The sequence below is a fragment of the Mixophyes fleayi genome, chromosome 2 (genome assembly GCF_038048845.1).
Source record: "Mixophyes fleayi isolate aMixFle1 chromosome 2, aMixFle1.hap1, whole genome shotgun sequence".
Lineage (NCBI taxonomy): Eukaryota > Metazoa > Chordata > Amphibia > Anura > Limnodynastidae > Mixophyes > Mixophyes fleayi.
The window spans coordinates 351,702,236-351,717,503 of NC_134403.1; the positions used below are offsets into that span (position 1 = coordinate 351,702,236).

Below are 15,268 nucleotides of genomic sequence, written 5' to 3' on the forward strand. Positions count from 1 at the left end.
TTACTGACTGACACATTGTAACACATCCACAGGTGGTCCTAATTATGTCACATGTGATCCAGAAAACCTGCACTGTTGGGGAGCCCTGAGGACTGGGTTTGGGAAACCCTGGTCTAAACCCTTCCTGCCCCCAAAACACACACAATCCAACACTGCCAAGACCTTCTTTACACACAAACACAGTAATCAAACAAGACTGGGTATGAATTGTATAGCGCTACATAGTATGACAGACAGGCAAAGCGATAAGAGGAAAAACAGAACTGTAATACATAAAGTGCTACAAATTGCATATTGGCACAGCCAGATTGCAATGGGAAAAAATTGCTTAGTTGGGGCTATTTAATACAGTCACACGGCAAGGTTGATGTGGGGGTCAGAAGGTTATTTGAACATAGAATAGATTTAAGGTTTGAGTGAACAGTGTATGATGGTAATCGGGAAGCAGGCTTTCCAGTATAAGCTTCGAGGTCACTTCCATTAACTGTGTAAACATAGTAAGGTGCAGAATCATAGCTAAGGCAGGTTCTTCCTATTTATGCTGCTTTTTTTCCCCTGTAACATTAAAAAGAAAAAAAAATACTCTGCCAAAAGGAAATATAATTTGTGCTGCAGAATGCAACATACAATTCGCTGAGGCAGACATTACAGAATGATTCCTGGAGGAAGTAATGTAAAGAGAGAATGTGGAAAATAGTGCGGCTATACCGTGAAGGGGTTAAAGACATCTTTTTTTTCTTCGTGTGTATGACATTGTCAGTGTGAGTTGCATGTATTACGTATGTTATCTTCTATTCTTCTTACAGCCCCGACATGTTTTCAACATGCTTAAGAAATATGTACGCGCTGAGCAGAAGGACCGACAACACACCCTCAAACACTTCGAACATGTCCGTATGGTAGATCCCAAGAAAGCTGCTCAAATCCGATCCCAGGTAACATGATTACATTACGGTCTTACCGAATAAAGTAATACAGTCCTATAGCCGTGACTGACTGCTAAGTTCTTCTGCTGCACATAGGCAAAATAAGGCATATCAGAGCAGAGACTAATAACCTTTTAAAAACGTGATCTTTAATCTCCAGCTCACAAGTAGATAGGTTAGAAAAAAACTTTACTAAATATTTATTTTTCCAGCAGGAAAAGTCAATTAATGACAAAAAATCTATATGTACCAACATGCCTGTTGTAATATTTTTTTGCTGCCTAAACTCAGTAGCCGCTGTAGTTATTTATTCACAGTATGTTGTTTAGTAATGGAGGTCCCAGTTATTTGGATTTTAATGTAAGTTTGCAATTCCTTTTGTCTCTCCTGCTAATTTGCCCCTCCCCTCTAGACTGTAAGCTCTCACGACCGGGTGCTCGTTCTTCGTGTCCTCCTTTCATTACCTGTGTCACCAGCTAACCTGTGTCTTCTTTTCATTCCTCAGTCAGTGGCTCTGTTCTGGTTTGCTGTGCCCATCCTCCTCGGTTCAGCCTTCCTATTCAGCCTCCCTTAGCCCCCACCTCTCATTCCTCTTTCCTCTTTCCTCAAATTATAGTGATAGGTTATACCTGCCTTGTATCTCATAGCTGCTGGCTCAGCTTCTCGTTGCTGTGTATTGTACTGTTTTATCTATATTGTATTGTCCTGTTATGTCATTTATTATTTAACTGCATGCTGTCTGTACGGCACTGCGGACCCTTTGTGGCACCTTTATAAGTAAAACATAATTTGTCTGTTTTACCCATTTTTTGTTTATTAGTCTACTGTGTTTGTCCCCAATTGTAAAGTGCTAGGGAATTTGTTGGCGCTATAAAAATAAATGATGATGATGATAATACTTTTGAATGCCTATTGGGATATTACAATGGACCCCAGATTTAGCCCAGTACCTCATCACCTCCACAGAGTGTGAGATTTATATACATATAGGTTTTTATCCAGCGTATTGGTCAAATGGCCTTAAGAGTGTCAGAGAACTGCAAATACATCCTGCCTTAAGTGCCAGATCCCTTCTCCCTGTATATGGCCTCCTGCTATAGTAATGTACGTGTTATCCCTGTCTAACTGGTTGACAGAAGAGCACAGACCTACATTCTCCTTATGGTATATCCTGAATGCCCCACCATTTGCAGAGCCCTGTGCAGCTGGCTAGTTTGCACATGGTAAATTTCAGCCTTTTATTGGATGCAAATGAGCATTTTGGCCATCTGATAATGAGCTTGAGAATTATTCAGGTAGTGCTATGACAGGGGTTCCATTTACAGGGGTTTCGGAGTAATTGGTGAGTATAGAGTTAACTGGAAGTGAGTTAAGGCAGGTACTGCTCATAGTAGATCATTGTTGCTCTAATGTGCTATTGATCTATTGCTGACAGATTTATGCATTGGAAAACAGATGACTACTACTGGCGTGATTGATAAAAATGGCTTATGCTGGTATATTTTTGTCCGCGAGTCAATTTGCAGATTTAATATAACTGATATAATATACGACTGCTGATGCAGTTGTGCTTTTGATCTGCGCATCTTGTGGCATTCAGATTCCATTGCAAACCAATTTCTATTAGTCTATTAAGCATAAAAGCAGATGAAGAACATCGTGAGGAGCTTGTACATTGTGCAGAGACAGCACAGCTATAAAACTGCAGCACTCGGATCTGCTCACCAGCTGGGCTGCTGGATTTACTGGCCAGGTTCCTGCTACTGTACCTAATGTTGCAAGAATAGTGATTTCTGCTGTTGCTCAGACCCCCACTGCCCCAAAGATGGACCCCTGCTAACTGTGAAACCTTAGTTTCAGTGTTATCCTGTCTTAGCAATGGGGGATGTTCATTTACCTTATGCGTTTCCCAACATTCCGTATGAACTTTGTCTATAGGACTTATCAAGTACACGTTACAGGTTTGTCCCAATACAATAAGTTATTGTTTATGCTGCAGCCAGCAGGCAATATATAGAATGTTGTTATATAGAACTGGTCATCACCATAAAGAACATTAAACTATAATTCAATTTGCAGAAAGATTCTCACACTAATCATGACCTTTCCCCCAATAAGAAAGGGATTCCACCTTTACCCCTATAATACCTTAGTAATGTTTTCAGGCACAGAGGATAACTCCACCATAGAGAACATGGAGCTGTATTTCAAAACATCTGAAATAAATAATGGCCACAGTTCCTAATTTATCTAAATATTCATTTGAGTAGTGATTTCTGTTGTCTAACTGTCATTTGCACCTGGAGACTCATTGAAGGTTTTTGTTGTGGGGGTGTGAAGGTAACGGTGCACGCCAAGCCCCCCTCAATGGGTGAAGGGGCGTGGTTAGGGATGACGGATCTTTCAGAGCTTGGGATGATCCTCCAATAGTATCACTTCCATAAAGCGACTGGTGTTGATACTGGATCTTTAGTCTAGTGGTGTAAAGGTGACATTCTCCCGTCTCATTGTGATGCCCCTAGCCCTTAGAAGCCCATGCAATTTGCATATGCGTTGGGCAAGTTTGGCATTAGGAGGCAAATTATACGGTCATCTGCAGTGCCTGAGCTACATAGCATCACTTTTACTCAATCGGGCAGCAGTTTAGTATCCAGTCAGGATGGACACAGTTGCACTGTGTAGATATTCAGAAAAACATCATGTGTTTTGTGCCATTGAGCTTCCACACGCCAACCAGATGATTTATTATTCACCAGCATGAGGTAAACGGTCCTTACCATACCTTACATGTATGTGATCTCTTTAGGTGATGACGCACCTCCGTGTGATTAATGAGAGGATGAATCAGAGTTTCTCTCTGCTGTACAAAGTGCCGGCCGTGGCAGAGGAGATCCAAGATGAAGTGGGTAAGTGAACTAAAGCCATTTTCTTTCATTCCTAGATATCTAGTTGACCAGACAATTGTTTGACTGTCCTTGTTGGCGACTGCAAACCTGCAGGATGTAAGAATAGTCTAACCAAAATGCTAAATATTACGACCTTACTGTTACACCAGCTATGCCCTGTGTTGTAAACTGGCACTAGAAAGAGGGAGCCCAGGATTTAAAATGTACATCTTTTTAAGAGTACTTGATGCCTACATACAGATGAGGCAGCCATTTTGTGGGCAGGGAAAAAATATATTCTTACCAGTAATGTAGGAACTGAGCAGACTGCGGTATGAGGCACTTGCTTGGTAAAATACAGTCTACAAATGTGTTATGTACATTATTATATTAGGCCACCCACAAATTATCTGCCTCCAATGTGTGACACTTTGTGCCTCAGTGATGACTACTCCCTAATGACTTAATAGGATGCCATCTCATGAATATTGGAGCAGCTGACAAAATGGCTGCCATCTCTCTGTGTTTACATATGTTGTGCTCATTGGCAAATTTCATCTGCAGTTCTGTGTTGAAGGAGTAAATTGCCCCCACACGCTGGTACTTTTCTCCTACCACCCCATCCGGCATCTGCCCACAGCGATTATTTACTACTTATTACCAATCTTAAGTGCAGTATCACGGCCATTTTGTGTCTGCAGTGCCTCCCTCGATACTTTCTATGTCATTTGCGTATATGATTAGAACTCCTGCTGTCTTCCAGTCACGTCTTCCCCTTTATTCCACAATATTGGCTCATTAGAAGCTTCTCTATCTGCTAAATCTCTGTGGGAATTCCTGCAGAAAGAAAATTCATTTAACAGAGCAAATCTGTGCTTGCAGCTTTCTTGCAATAGTCATTAACATACACTCACAAAGAAGGAGGGAGTTAGACCGAGATAAATATCTTCCCACAAAGATAATAAGTTTCTTTATGGAAGAAACCAGCTGGGCAACACTATTTTCTTCAATTAGGGATGTAATTTTATTTTTGGTGTTGTTGGTAACTGTATCTTATTTTTGAGGGGTTTTTTGTTAGTCCTAAGTGTGCAAAGCTTTGATTATTGCACTGATAACAGCCAAACCACAAAACGCGCCGGTGAGAGAAGATACTGCGCATTTTACTAAAAAAAATCTATTAATTTTAACATTAGTTACTTCTCCCGTCTAGACGAACTATTCCAAAAGGAACAGAACTACTCTGATGATGTGCTGTCCAACATGGTCAGCGAGCCAAGGATCAGTTATGGCAACGACGCCCTCATGCCCTCCTTGACGGAGACAAAGACAACGGTGGAGCTTCTTCCCATCGATGGCGAATTCAACGTAGACGATCTTCAGCCTTGGCATCCATTCGGTGTAGACTCTGTGCCGGCAAACACCGAGAATGAAGGTAAGATTAAAATACGGATTGTTGGGTGACTTACAACCTCCCTGTGCATGTTTATTAGAGATATCGCTGCATGTTCCTACCTGTTCTCTATGGTTATGCTTCAAATGTCCCGCATGGTTTTTGTTTTGTAACCATTAGACCAAAACACCTAAATGAACCTCAGAACTTACATTAATAGTTCCAGCGTTTAAGGTTTAAATTCATGTATTGATTTTAATTCAACAAATGAAAATTTGCTGTAGAATAAAATTGTCGTCCAGAGAATATTATTGTTGGGTTTTTTGGTTTTTTAAAGTATTTTGGTGGATTTGACTGAGTTTGAGTTTAGTCATCTTTTTTTGTGTGTTGTCATCTGTGAAATAATTGTGTGCAATTCTACGTTGGAGTATTTATTCAAGAGATAGACTGCAGGAGGCAACTTTGAGACCTATAGCTACCACTCTTTAACCTGTGCCAACATGGTGAAGGCAGCCATATTGTAGACTGAACCAATATTTTTGGGAATGCTGCCTGACACCTCCCTAGGAATGACATAATCCAGGCATCAGTCACAAAGTGTAACCAACAGGTGCCAATTAAAGACCTCTGTGTATGTTGCTCTATATACATATGTCAATATATATTAAGTTAACATGATGTAGGTATTCTTGTAAAAATTGGTTATAATTAAATTAAATGCAGCATTTTAGCAAATAAAGCTCCTCTAGTGTGACGGAGAAACCTGGTTTCTTATATACTGCTTTATATTAATAGAGGAACCGTGCGAGTGTCTCCGCATGGAGGAGAATCCTATTCTTTTTTCGGTTACTCCTAAATACCACAGTACATTTACCGTACAGATACAATGGTATCTAATGCACAGACCCGACCTTATCTTGCTGGACAACCCTGGTACAACATTGAAATTACTAATAATAAAAAGACGGGTACATAGATTATACGTCACTTGAGTATCTGATCCATGAAATATGACCAATGAAGATATAGGAGACGGATTCCCCGTCCTCTCACCCTCCTTCCTCTCTGTCCTGCACATGTTTCTGCCGTCACCATATTTTCCACCGTCTTTCCTATTGCATTGAGCAAAATATGTATTGTTATTTTTATTTGCTTGTTTTTTTTTTGTTTCGCTGCACGTCCCCAGTTGAACCAGTCGACGCTCGTCCTGCCGCAGATAGAGGACTCACTACACGACCAGGTATAGAACTTGCTTTGCTTTCGTCTTCCAGTCCTTGGCATGGTGTCAGCTTGCATGTACTTTGTGGCCTCTGGTAGGTTTGTGTTCATGTTAGACTTGTGTCTTGTGCTGCTCACATGAGGTTCCTCCACGTCCCCACTACACAATGCACGCGTGTTGTCATTCATGCAGCAGGCGTTTCTTGTTATGCAGCAAAACAACCATATGTATTATTGTGCATTTAAAAGTGACTTCACTTTATACACACCTACCCTCTTCCACTTAATTTACAGTATTTGTATGTAGTGTGACATTATTGTAGATTCTGAAATTCTCCACAATTTCCTATCCTATTATAACCAACACAATTGAAATAGCATTCTTCCACCAATGTAGCGCATCCCAATCGCCATCTTTTATGTCTCCTTCCTACTGTAAATCCACTGTGTCTGCGCCCGGACGCCCCACGTTCCCGCCCGAGCCTGCGCCCGGACGCCCCACGTTCCCGCCCGAGCCTGCGCCCGGACGCCCCACGTTCCCGCCCGAGCCTGCGCCCGGACCAGGGCCATCTTTTCCATTGGGTACGATGGACCCCATAGGCAGGGCTCTTAATTAGAATAAATAATCCTGCAAGAGAAAAAACCTGTAAAAAAACCTTCAAGGGTCACTGAGCAAGTACATCTATCTATCTCTATATATCTATATCTGTCTCTCTCTCTCTCTCTCTATATATATCTATGTATATCTATATCTATGTATATCTATATCTATGTATATATATATATATATGTATATCTATATATATATATGTATATCTATATAATGTGTAGGGGCCCCGGTGCACTGCTTTGTCCGGGGGCCCATAATGTTGTTAAGATGGCCCTGGCCCGGGCCCCCCACCTTCCCGCCCGAGCTGCGCCCCCAGACCCCCCACCTTACCGCCCAATCTGCGCCCCCGGGTCCCCCACGTTCACTTTCCAGAAAGCCATTCGCTTTCCTGGCCCACATTTTTCTTCTTTATTGTAATCTAATGTATTTCACCATAGTATATTGAGCTCTAAACTGCTCACTGCTGTGCATAGATCATACTGACACCTACAACGCCTATTATAATGCCCCTTCGACCTACACATTTGCTCAGAATTAGTTTTGTAGCGGAAGAACCTTCCCATTAGAAAAAAACTTTCATTAAAGAAATGCCTGTCCTGTTATTCTGCCGCCATTGTGTAGTAAATGACATTGGCTCATCTAGTCCTCCCTCCATCTGTGGGAAGTACTCAGGCACGCAGTACACTTTTATTTCTACTTTTGTTTGCTAGAAACCATTTGCAGCCTCTGAATGTTTTATGTGACACCAGGATTGTCATAGTCTGCAAACAATATTAAGAGGTTTCCATATGAACCCATCACCTGCTGCTGATGACAAGCCAGCTAGTCCCCAGGGAAGAGCTGATCATTTAAAACTCTTTCTAATGCATTGAACTGTAGTGTCCGTCGTCTCAGGGGTATTGCAACATACAATAAGTCTGAATTTCTGCGGGGAAGAGCCGTACTCCTAGCAGCGTTAATAATTAAAAGGGAATCTACAGTCTAGTGCTTTTACTGCTTTTTAATTTTTCATTTCATTGTGATGTTTATATGTTAGGTTTCTTTGTTTGCTTTTTTATGTCTTTTAGTATATAGCATTTTTGTCCACATTATATCAGAAGTTTTGAGTTACAATTATATCGGAAAATAAGAGACCACTTAAACACATAAAACTCCTACGTTTTAAGGGCTGTCCACATTCAGATGAGCCTTCCGATGCTTTTACTAGATACTTTGCTTTATGTTTCTGGCCATACTTCTTTGCGTTTCAGCAAATATATTTCTATCATCATGCAGGTTGTTGTTAGATCATTGCTCTGCTCTCTGCATTGGATCAATTGAAATCCAGAGATTAGCCCTGTGTCATGTCCCAGGGAAAGTAAAAATATACGATTATGCTTGATGGTATAAATACATGATTGAAGAGCACATATGCACACTAGAAAGAACATGTTATGCATTTAGTAAGAAGCCTGTGCACAAGTAGTTAAATTGCAGCTCAATTCTGTAGTGGTTTGAAGCTAGTCATTTGAAGTGAGTCAGTTTTATTTTGACGGTGCAACTCAATTTGTTATTCGATGCAGAAGCGCTGTAAATAAAAACAAGACAGAGAATTTTAGGGCGCCATCTGGTTGGACTGTTGACACTCCAGCCCGTACAGGAGGCGATGAACAATGTCCATTCCAGTGAGCAGAATAACACAGCACTATTCCAGCATATGCAACACTAGTGTATCCGAGCCTGCCAAATTCATGCATCATTTCCCCTTGTAAATGGAGCGGACACTCTAATAGATTTGTTTTGACAACTAAAGCACTTAACCACGGGAAGAAAAACGTCATAACTTCCACGCAGCTGTTTAAAGTCATGAGCATTTTGTAGTGTCATTTTTCGGGGGGGTGGGGAGGGGGGGTGGACCTCGTACCTTTAACTGACCTTCTATATTGGATGCCTGTTGTACTGTAACCCTAAACTATGGGTAAACCTGATGGGCCACTATTGATACAATCATACATTATACTATGAACACATATGGCCTGATTCATTTAGGAAAATAAAGCAAAAAATTAGTAGCTTTGAACCTTGCCAAAACTATGTTGCATTGGAGGGGTGCAAATGAGGTTATTATTTTGCACATGAGGAAATTACTGGCTGTTTTTTCATGTAGGACGCAAATAATTAATAGCGTTATTTTTACACTAACATTAAAAGTTGATCAAGGACATGCCCTATCCCAATTATAAATCTGTCCTCACATTTTAAATTTACCTTCCCCTCCAATGCAACATGGTTTTGCCAAGGATAACAGTTACTTTTTTTTTTTTTTTTTTTTTTGCATTACTTTCCTTAAAGAATCAGACCCATATTCTCCAGTGTGGACCTATTTGATGATTTTGTGTAGCCCTAGGACTCTTTGGTACCTACATTGCATATCGTAGTCCCAGCACCACCTACCTCTGTTCAATGCGTGAACGACCGGGAACTCGCACTTGTTTCCTTGTTGAATAAGCTTTATGCTGCCGATTCTGTCTTTCGAAATACGAGCTAAAATCTTCCATCCGTTAGTGTTAATATTATTTTATTCATTCTTTTAGCATTTCAATTTTGTTTTTATTTTACTCAAATTATTTTTATTTTGTGTGCGTTTTTTGTCGAAAAAGGCAGAGAAACAATGATGCAAAACCAATTCCTTCCAGTGATAACTGTAGTAATGTTCAAGCAAACCGTATACATCACATAAAGCGTAATGGATCTTCTCATCGTGCGGTGCCCTGGTTTATTAATCTTGTTAAGTATATATCAACATAACCATATTTTTCAAGAAATCATTTGCTGATATTTTAGCTGTTGGAGTCTATGGAGCATTGTGTGTATGTAACAAGTTTTATTACATTATTTAAAGTGTATTTAGCAAAAAGCATTAGGGTGGAAGTGAATGCAGGGAGCGCAGGTGTTCCCAGCAGCAAAAGAGCAAAGATACGATCAGCGGAGGCTCAATAGGAAGGTGTGGTTCTCTGTGGGGTGGAATTATAATAGAATGTATTTCTCATTTTACAGGATCAGGGCTCACTAATATTAAAACTGAAGAAATTTCCGAAGTAAAAATGGATGCTGGTTATGAAGTGCACCACCAAAAACTGGTAAGAGTTGCTCTATACACTATGTATATTTCTGAAAATATAGAGAGAGTGGGAGGAAGGGATAGAGAGAAAGGGGGAGGAAGGGATAGAGAGAAAGGGGGAGGAAGGGATAGAGAGAAAGGGGGAGGAAGGGATAGAGAGAAAGGGGGAGGAAGGGATAGAGAGAGAGGGGTAGGAAGGGATAGAGAGAGAGGGGGAGGAAGGGATAGAGAGAGAGAGGGGAGGAAGGGATAGAGAGAGAGAGGGGGAGGAAGGGATAGAGAGAGAGGGGGAGGAAGGGATAGAGAGAGAGGGGGAGGAAGGGATAGAGAGAGAGAGGGGAGGAAGGGATAGAGAGAGAGAGGGGAGGAAGGGATAGAGAGAGAGAGGGGAGGAAGGGATAGAGAGAGAGAGGGGAGGAAGGGATAGAGAGAGAGAGGGGAGGAAGGGATAGAGAGAGAGAGGGGAGGAAGGGATAGAGAGAGAGAGGGGAGGAAGGGATAGAGAGAGAGAGGGGAGGAAGGGATAGAGAGAGAGAGGGGAGGAAGGGATAGAGAGAGAGAGGGGAGGAAGGGATAGAGAGAGAGGGGGGAGGAAGGGATAGAGAGAGAGGGGGGAGGAAGGGATAGAGAGAGAGGGGGAGGAAGGGATAGAGGGGGAGGAAGGGATAGAGAGAGAAGGGGAGGAAGGGATAGAGAGAGAGAGGGGGAGGAAGGGATAGAGAGAGAGAGGGGGAGGAAGGGATAGAGAGAGAGAGGGGGAGGAAGGGATAGAGAGAGAGAGGGGGCGGAAGGGATGGAGAGAGAGAGAGGGGGAGGAAGGGATAGAGAGAGAGAGAGGGGGAGGAAGGGATAGAGAGAGAGAGAGGGGGAGGAAGGGATAGAGAGAGAGAGAGGGGGAGGAAGGGATAGAGAGAGAGAGAGGGGGAGGAAGGGATAGAGAGAGAGAGAGGGGGAGGAAGGGATAGAGAGAGGGAGAGGGGGAGGAAGGGAGGGAGAGGGGGAGGAAGGGATAGAGAGGGAGAGAGGGAGGAAGGGATGGAGAGGGAGAGGAAGGGATAGAGAGAGGGTGGGGAGGGATAGATAGAGAGAGAGGTATAAAGGGAGGGGAATAGAGAGAAAGAGAGAGAGGGATAAAGGAAGGGGGATAGAGAGAGGGATAAAGAGAGGGGGATGGGGAGAGGGAGAATATAAATATATATATATATATATATATATATATATATATATATATATATATATATATATATATATATATATATATATATATATATATATATATATATATATATATATATAGATATATAGCCCCCCCACACTAATATATGTATGGCCCCACATACTAATATATATATATATATATATATATATATATATATATATATATCTGTGGTTTGCAGTTAACTTGCTTGACTATATGTTTAGATTACATTTACAGGAGAGGTTTTTGGCTATCTGGTCTAGTGCTGTCCTGTTCAGTAATATTGTGTGGGAAATCCAATACTTTCCCACTCCGATCAGTCACATGACCTGGCTCACCTGTCACTCAAGGTCCCTTTCATCACTGGGAACATAGATTATACTTTCAGAGCACATGACTAAGTCAGGCAGCCTGGGGGTGATGGGGAGCATTGCTCCACACCACCTGTTTGCTTCAAAATATGCAAAAATATGTCATGTTTGTACCCAGCAGAGGTTGTTATAATTTGACTTTGGCATTCAGTAAAACATCCACTTTGGCCAGGGATGCCCATAATTCTGCATACAATAACATATGCACTCACATATACAGTGGCTATAAGTATTCACTCCTTTGGCGTTTTTCAGATTCTATTTCCTTACACAGAGGCGTGAACATGTCCTGGAATTCTTGCCACTGATCAACACATAATAATCTGTAACCACTAATTGCAAAAACTAAAAACTAAAACAAAGCTGATTCTATAGAAGAAAAGCAACCGAGACTGAATATTATTTTTCATTGAGGTTTTCCAGCATTCTGAAATAAAAGGACACATGTTCGTCTCTTTCAAGGTATTCTTTGCGGAGGAAGTGGGTTCAAACAAAGGAGCAATTATCGGTCTGATGGTTGGCGGCCTTGTCATAGCAACAGTTATAGTAATCACTCTGGTGATGCTGAAGAAGAAGCAGTACACATCTATCCATCACGGTGTTGTAGAGGTAAGCTCGGGATTGGGAATGAACGTGGTAATAAAATGACCTTGACAATCGGCAGGCGATGCTTTGTGTTTCATGTTTCAGCTGTTAGCATATGGGGCCGGCCGTACCTTTCATTGTCAGACTGCAATAACAATAGCGTGTGTTTGTAGATGTTAAGCCTTGCCTTTTGCTGTTAGAACGATGACAACTCAATGTACTGATGGATGATAGCCGTCTGTGTACCGTCTGGTGGGCAAGTCGCTACTGTCGTTCTCTTGGAGTATGAGTCTTTATCCGGGCGAGCTTAATAATGCAACAAAACACATCACCTGTATTATAAAACTTGGGTACATTTGTGGCTTCCAGTGGCAGCGTCTGGGAGTCTTCCTATTAATGACTCCAGTTTCTGACACTCTTGGCTCAAAGACTCTCAGCTACAAATCTGAGACTTATCACAATCTCCCCTAAAATGTGTTTGAATTCTGTTTCCATCGCTAAAGATTTTTATAAATTAATTACAATTACAGTAGTTCCAGCAGCACATTTCTTTTTTTCATTTTATAGCCATTTTAATAAAATACTAAAATGTATCCCATTGGTTGGGTATAATGCATCACTCTAAACCCTGGTTTACTAAATCAGTATAGTTTGTGATATATCCCTTTTAATATAAAGTGAAAATATAAAATGTTCTATTACTAGGAGAGCACATATCATGTTGCCGGTAAGGCAAAATTATATTTTTAGACCACTAAACTTTTTTATGTCCGTAATTTTCATTTCAGAAGAAAATTAGAAACTGTCTTGTCAAAAAGCATTTTGCAGGGATTTTGTGTTAGAAACATATAGGGGTATACAGTCAAGTTCATAAATATTGGGACATCGACACAATTCTCATATTTTGGGCTCTATACACCACCACAATGGATTTGAAATGAAACAAACAAGATGTTCTTTAACTGCAGACTTTCAGCTTTAATTTGAGAGAATTTACATCCAAATCTGGTGAACAGTGTAGGAATTACAACGGTTTCTATATGCGCCTCCCACTTTTTAAGGGACCAAAAGTAATGGGACAAACTAAACAATCCTGCGTCAAACTTTCACTTTTTAATACTTTGTTGCAAATCCTTTGCAGTCAATTACAGCCTGAAGTCTGGAACGCATAGACATCACCAGACGCTGGGTTTCATCCCTGGTGATGCTCTGCCAGGCCTCTACTGCAAATGTCTTCAGTTCCTGCTTGTTCTTAGGGCATTTTCCCTTCAGTTTTGTCTTCATCAAGTGAAATGCATGCTCAATTGGATTCAGGTCAGGTGATTGACTTGGCCATTGCATAACATTCCACTTGTTAGCCTTAAAAAACCTCTTTGGTTGCTCTTGCAGTATGCTTCGGGTCATTGTCCATCTGCACTGTGAAGCGCCATCCAATGAGTTTTGAAGCATTTGACTGAATATGAACAGATAATATTTCCCGAAACACTTCAGAATTCATCCTGCTGCTTTTGTCAGCAGTCACATCATCAATAAATACAAGGGAACCAGTTCCATTGGCAGCCATACATTCCCACGCCATGACACTACCACCACCATGTTTCACTGATGAGGTGGTATGTTTTTGATCATAAGCAGTTCCTTTCCTTCTCCATACTCTTCTCTTCCCATCACTCTGGTACAAGTTGATCTTTGTCTCATCTGTCCATAGGATGTTGTTCCAGAACTGTAATGGCTTTTTTAGATGTTGTTTGCCAAACTCTCTAATCTGGTCTTACTGTTTTTTTGGCTCACGAATGGTTTACATCTTGTGGTGAACCCTCTATATTCACTCTTGTGTAGTCTTCTCTTGATTGTTGACTTTGACACATATACACCTACCTCCTGGAGAGTGTTCTTGATTTGGCCAACTGTTGTGAAGGGGTTTTTCTTCACCAGGGAAAAAATTCTTCTGTCATCCACCACAGTTGTTTTCCGTGGTCTTCTGGGTCTTTTGGTGTTGCTGAGCTCTCCGGTGCGTTCTTTCTTTTTAAGAATGTTCCAAACAGTTGATTTGGCCACACCTAATGTTTTTACTATCTCTCTGATGGGTTTGTTTTGGTTTTTCAGCCTAATGATGGCTTGCTTCACTGATAGTGACAGCTCTTCGGATCTCATATTGAGAGTCGACAGCAACAGATTCCAAATGCAAATGTCACACCTAGAATCAACTCCAGACCTTTTACCTGCTTAATTCATGATGAAATAACGAGGGAATGGCCCACACATGTCCATGAAATAGCTTTTGAGTCAATTGTCCTATTACTTCTGTTCCCTTTAAAAAGTGGGAGGCACATATAGAAACTGTTGTAATTCCTACACCGTTCACCAGATTTGGATGTAAATACCCTAAAAATTTAAGCTGCAAGTCTGCGGTTAAAGCACCTCTTGTTTGTTTCATTTCAAATCCATTGTGGTGGTGTAAAGAGCCCAAAATATGAGAATTGGGTCGATGTCCCAATATTTATGGACTTGACTGTATGTACTAAACTTCAGGTTTGAAAAAGTGGAGATGTTGCCTATGGCAACCAACCAGATTACAGTTATTTATTTAGTACATTCTACAATATGACAGCTAGAATCCGATTGGTTGCTATATGCAACATCTCCACTTTTTCAAACCCGAAGTTTAATAAATATACCCCATAGGCTTTTTAATCCTGTTTTAACTTATTACTGAACGAAAATCAGAGTACATGTTTCCTGTTAACTGCATTTTAAATGCAAATGTGACTAGGAAAATATTCTCAATTGGCTCAGTCTAAGTCGTGTCTTGTGCCTTAGTGATGTCGTAGCTGATAAATAAAGTTTTTGGAATAAAGAGCATTTTAGAGGGTTTCTCCACCCAAAGTACATAACTTTACCACCTAGTCTGTGAGGTTGGGGGGAAGCTATGTAAATAAATCCTTACCCAGTCTAAAGTGTTAGCCATGACAGGCTCACTATGAC

The 15,268-nt window shown here is 41.0% G+C and overlaps 1 protein-coding gene and 1 long non-coding RNA gene across 2 annotated transcripts in view; one reads left to right on the forward strand and one right to left on the reverse strand.

The window, feature by feature from the left end:
• LOC142139481 (uncharacterized) overlaps nucleotides 1–15,268 on the reverse strand; it is a 928,167-nt gene that overhangs the window by 665,353 nt on the left and 247,546 nt on the right. The window lies entirely within an intron of this gene.
• Nucleotides 1–15,268, forward strand: part of APP (amyloid beta precursor protein) — a 183,888-nt gene that overhangs the window by 167,147 nt on the left and 1,473 nt on the right. The window contains exons 11-16 of the mRNA XM_075198369.1: nucleotides 807–935; nucleotides 3,733–3,832; nucleotides 5,022–5,243; nucleotides 6,388–6,441; nucleotides 10,066–10,148; nucleotides 12,161–12,307. Coding sequence (XP_075054470.1) covers nucleotides 807–935; nucleotides 3,733–3,832; nucleotides 5,022–5,243; nucleotides 6,388–6,441; nucleotides 10,066–10,148; nucleotides 12,161–12,307 — 735 coding nt within the window. The remainder of the gene's footprint in view (nucleotides 1–806; nucleotides 936–3,732; nucleotides 3,833–5,021; nucleotides 5,244–6,387; nucleotides 6,442–10,065; nucleotides 10,149–12,160; nucleotides 12,308–15,268) is intronic.